Raw genomic sequence first — 5,592 nt, 5'->3', positions numbered from 1 at the left:
TGCTGCTTCCAAAAAGAGATAAGGAGGGAATTACAATCCATTTTCAAAGCAAGACACATTCCTTCCGTCCAGGGGCCCTCCAGCCAGTCTTCCATTATGGGGGTTGGAGGAGCCATGTCCAGCACGACCCCACAGACCCCTACATGTGAAAACAAAATGCAAGCTCCTTGAAGCCTTCCCTAACTTCATGTTCACCAGCAGCAGCATAGGCAACCTCTCTGATGCTATGGGATGAATAAGATGTAGAGGAATCTGAACTGGGGTGCAAGAGAGTATTGGGGAGAAATTAATTGCAACACATAGGCTAGAGTGGTGGGAAGAACGCACTGTTTGTATTTAATTTGTGTAAGTGATATTGCAAAAAGGGTGAGGATGAGGGAGAAATCAGCAAACAGTGCAGGGGAGAGGAAGGGGGAAGAAGCAGCAACAAAGCACCTTCCATGGGCTCCTCTGATTGGTCAGAAAAGTATATGCATCTTCCCACACACACACCCACCATGCACGATGTATATTTTCTGAAGGAGGTGGGGAGGGTGAGCAGACTAGATATCAACCACCAGCTTCACAAGGCCTTTTCACTGTGTAACTTAGAATGCCTAAGCAGGAACCTGCCACGAAGATGGCAGCCCTGAAGCAGAAGAGCAAGGTATGAAACACTGGACTCCTGAGAGTAAGCCCATGCCCTTACATTCTCATAATCATGTCCCTGCAGTTGCCCCCCCTTTTTTTTTTCCTGGAAAGTTCTTTATCTTCACCTCTGCTTGTGAAAATCTTGCCCAGTCTCAGGACTGCAGCCCAAGGTCCTAGTGAAACATGCCAAGGTACCTGAGCCTCTGGGACCTACAGTGGGAACAGAACCTAGAGCAGCAAGGAAGATGACCCTCAAACTCTTCCTCTCCACCTCTTTAAGAGCTTTGAGTTACAAGGGAAACCAGCACCTCCAAGGAACTACTCTCCCTTCAACATAGCTGGGCAGGTTCTCAAAGCCATGCCTGGCCAAAGCAGTCCCAGACACCATCCAGGCCAGAAAGTGGGGTCTGGGGATCTGCATTTGGGACACATCTGTCAGGGCACTACAGTAAGGAAGTTCAGTATGAGGTGAAAATATATATATTTGGTTGAAACTGGCTTAAGATATTGGCAGAGGGCTAAGAAAGAAGGTTCTGCTGACACTTCTAAGTGGGAGGGTCTCCCTACAGTTGCTAACCCCCACCCCTCACTATCTTCAAGGTCTGATCTTAGCCAAGTGTCTCCCAGGATTGCACATTTGTTTCTTCTACAATTGTCCGGGCTTCTTTTAGCCTCCTGCTTCACTGTATTTTAGGTTTCAAATTTTATTTATGTGAAGATTTTAAGAAGCCTAGTTGGCTGCTGTTCTGAGAGTAAGGAAATATCCCATCTCTTAGTAGAAGTCCAGGACAGGCTCACAAGGCCACCTTGGGTTCAAGGCTCTTAGGCCCTTAGGCAAATCCATCCCCCTCCCTTTGCGCCTGGCTTGCGCTCCCTCCCACAGCGCCTGCCCATTCTTTGCTCCCGCCCTCTACTGCCTCCGCTCCCTCCCACTCGAACCCCTCGTTGCCTCATCCCACACCGACTGCGCTCCTGCCGCCGGCAGCACTTCCCGCCCTCGCCTAGAACCCCGCCGCCGTCCTCATCGCCCACGTCGCCAGGCTCGCTCCCTCGGATCCGCGTTCTTCCCCCGTCCGCCGCCCTCGCCTCCTTCGCCGCCGCAGCCGCCGCCGCCGCGCCCTCGATCGCCCCCTGCTACTGGCCCTTGAGAGCCCGCGCTCCCGGCTGACTAGGAGGCGCCACCGTCCCCGCCGCCTCCACGGCTAACAGGGGTGCCACACGCCGCGACCGCCACCGCTGCCGCGCCGCCGCCGCCGCCGCCGACACCGCCACCACTCGCCAGCCGCCCACCATGTCCGTGCAGCAAACAGGTAGCAGGAAGCGGAAAGCGCCCGCCATCGAGGGGGCCGCTGCGAGTTCGTCGTCGCAGGGCTTGGCAGCGGACGGCGAGGGCCCGTGGCAGCCCAAGAGGCACAAGCGGTCGGCGATGCAGCGCTCGCTGGTGCACTACCTGAAGGGCCGCGAGGTGAGCGCGCAGGGTCGCGCGGGGCTCCCCGGCTTCGAGGGTGAGCTGCGCGGCTACGCGGTGCAGAAGCTGCCAGGGCTGCTGCGAGAGCGCGAGCTGGCCCTGGGCACCCTCAACAAGGTGTTCGCGTCTCAGTGGCTGGACGCCAGGCATGTGGTGTGCGGCACCAAGTGCAACACGCTCTTCGTGGTGGACGTGCAGTCGGGCCAGATCACGCGCATCCCGCTCATGCGGGACCGGGGACCCGAGCCGGCCCGGGTCCAGTCCAGCTGCGGCATCCACGCCATCGAGCTGAATCCGTCCAAGACGTTGCTGGCCACCGGGGGCGAGAACCCCAACAGCCTGGCTGTCTACCAGCTGCCCACCCTGGACCCCGTGTGCCTGGGCGACCGCCACGGCCACAGGGACTGGATCTTCGCTATCGCCTGGGTGAGTGACACAGTGGTCGTGAGCGGGTCCCGCGACGGCACGTTGGCTCTGTGGAGAATGGATCCCGACATGTTCAATGGCAGCATCGCCTGGCACAACGACGCGGGGCTCCCGGTGTACGCCCACATCCGTCCGAAGGACATAGAGACCATCCCCAGGTCCAGCACCAACCCCAGTAACCGAAAGGTGCGGGCCCTGGCCTTTAATAGCAAGAACCAGGAGCTGGGAGCAGTGTCCCTAGATGGCTACTTTCACCTGTGGAAAGCCAGGAGCAGCCTGTCCAGGCTGCTGTCTATCAGGCTGCCTTACTGCCGAGAGAACGTGTGCCTGACCTACTGTGACGAGCTGTCCCTGTACGCGGCAGGCTCCCAGTCCCACGTCTCCTTTCTGGATCTGCGCCACGGTCAGCAGAACATTCGGCCACTGTGCTCCCGAGAGGGCGGCACTGGAGTTCGCTCGCTGAGCTTCTACCAGCACATCATCACCGTGGGCACCGGCCACGGCTCCCTGCTCTTCTATGACATCCGCGCCCAGAAGTTCCTGGAGGAGAGGGCCTCGGCCAGCCAGGACTCCTCCCTGGGGCCCTCGGGGAGGAAGCTCAGGCTCACCTGCGGCAGAGGCTGGCTCAACCACGATGACCTGTGGGTGAACTACTTTGGTGGCTTGGACGAGTTCCCCAACGCGCTCTACACCCACTGCTACAACTGGCCTGAGATGAAGCTCTTTGTGGCTGGGGGGCCTCTCCCTTCAGGCCTCCACGGGAACTACGCAGGCCTCTGGAGCTAAGGATGGCCTCTGTGTTCTCCAAGTGCCCAGATTTTCCTTCTAGTCCCCTCTCATTGTCCTTCTTCACTGCTGTGTTTGTGCATTTAACTCTATGTGGCTTTTGTCCCCCTAGTGGAATTGTCCAACTTAGTTGTACTTTGCGTATTAAACAGAGAGGGGTGGGGGAGAGGAAGACAACGTTGTCCTTCAGGCAATCAAAAAACTTGGCTTTAATACTTTTATACACCTCTCCAACACCATCTTTTTGAAATCTCATACCAAGATTTTTGGCTAATTCTTAGTTGTGTCTTTTCTTTCAATCACTTATATATGTTCTCTAATGCCATGTAGTCATGGTTTTACAATTATGTATCTTTTCTTTTTCTTTGTTATTACTATTACAGTAATACTGTTTTTAGTTATTTTTTATTTCAGATAGATGCTATATTAATAACATTGTTAAACTGGTTTTGTACATCTGTTCTGGAAGGTTAGCCATAGTTTTATGGCATTGTTCCAATTGGAAACTACATTCCAAGTTCTAGATTATCAACTTAGAAACATTCCATTTCGACATTGTAGTCTTAGTGTTTATAGTTTGTAAGTTGTTGGTGCTAAATGCGCTTTTTAAAAAATAAACTTTATTCTCTTTAAAAAGAAGTTGTCATAGAATCATAGTTTTTGTACCAGAACTTCAATTAGAACACTTTAAGAATGCAAGAGTTCTGCTGATTGACTCTTCATATTAAGTTGAAAATTTAATCTTTTTTTCTTCAACCCTTATTTAAATTTTTATGACCTGCTGTTAAATAGATAGATGACAGTGTATTTTTTCACTTCTTGCCTTAGTACTATTAACATGTGAATATATTTGAATGTTCATTGCTTAAGGAACTTGCACAGAGCTTCAGTGCCACTTTTCAAAGCAGGGATTCTAAGTGTAAAAATATAGAATTTATGGCATGCTGGGAAGAATGTATACTGATCCAGGATAAAGACTGGCTAATTGTGCTGTTGCTGTTTTTAATACCAAATATTATATTTGAGCATACTTAAAATTTTCCAATTCTGCTTAACAGTTAAATCACAAGGAAAAAAACTCAAAGAAGAAAAATGACCCCAGTCCCTACTCTTTTTGAAAAAGATTCTTAATTTGTAAAGTCTAAATTACTATTATTTTGTGAACTTCAGATATTCTTAGCTAAAGTGAATAAATATATTGTGAAAAAGTAGTGATGTTATAACCCTCATGTAATAATAAACAATTATCAGGGACATAAGTTCATTTCAAGAAAATGTACTAGACATTAAAACTAAATAGGATTAAGTTGAAGAAAAATACTTTGGGGCTCAGGTAAATACAAATGTTGGATTGTTAAGAAAATAGGTTGTACTCCTCCGTATGTGAGAATATTGGGAGTGAGAGGGGAGATTGGCCCTTCCTCAAAACTGGCCAGGTTATGCTGACCTTGGAATAGTATAGTGGTATGTCTTTTTTTCCTTAAACGTTTGGCACTCAGATGCTGCCTTAGTGTTCATGGACTACATGCTGTTCAGTTGCAGATCTGAACCAATTAATATAATGAGCTATACTAAAAGTGAGTTAAGAAATACAGAAAAAAAGCTTTTGTTTACAGAGATTGTTTTAACAGATTTATATAGTTGTTGTTATATTAGCAGTAAAATGTATTTGTGTGCATGTATGTTTCTCCAACTCAGATATAAATGTCTTGAGAGCAGACACTATAACGGTCATCTTTATATTCTCTCATTTTTCCATTAATGCCCAGCAACTTGTTCTCAGTCAGTAGATATTTACTGAATTAATGTATTTGCCTCTGGAGACTCAAAGTTCATGGCTATAAGAAATGATTGCATAAATATATAAATAAATAAACAAAAATTTACTCTTAAATAGTATGGAATCCTGTTGTGTTTTCCTTTCTTTGTTTTTTTTTTCCATAAAATTTTCCCTAATTCATTGCTAGGTCAGGCCATGGTTCTTTTCCATTTATTATTCCCTACTTAAGATACCAGAAGATAAAGAAAAATGGCTCTGAAATTAAATATTATCACCTGCCAATACTTACATTTGAAGGTTTCTTTTAAATATTTGGTTTATTTCATAAATCAGTTGTAAAATTCTTTTGTATAGGCTGTTTGTCTTTATACTTTAAAATGCATATTTTCTAAAACCTTCTTTTTCACCCAAGAACTACATTTCATTGAAATATTCATTGCCTGTCTTCTTGTAGGTTATAGTGAATTTTTATGGTATTTTGTAATTGTTTTAGGGCTCAGGA

General features: G+C 47.6%; 1 protein-coding gene across 1 annotated transcript; it reads left to right on the top strand.

Annotated features, from left to right (window-relative positions):
* Positions 1-1,921: 1,921 nt before the first annotated feature.
* Positions 1,922-3,310, top strand: LOC129073292 (DDB1- and CUL4-associated factor 12-like protein 2). Its single transcript, XM_054576950.1, has one exon. It carries the CDS (start codon positions 1,922-1,924, stop codon positions 3,308-3,310), a length of 1,389 nt encoding a protein of 462 aa, XP_054432925.1.
* Positions 3,311-5,592: the final 2,282 nt, after the last annotated feature.

This window comes from Pteronotus mesoamericanus, unplaced genomic scaffold (assembly GCF_021234165.1).
Source record: "Pteronotus mesoamericanus isolate MK-2021 breed Mesoamerican mustached bat unplaced genomic scaffold, CSHL_Meso_final contig_40, whole genome shotgun sequence".
NCBI lineage: Eukaryota > Metazoa > Chordata > Mammalia > Chiroptera > Mormoopidae > Pteronotus > Pteronotus mesoamericanus.
Note: the sequence above shows the minus strand (reverse complement) of the source record. Positions and strands in the feature narration are given on the sequence as shown.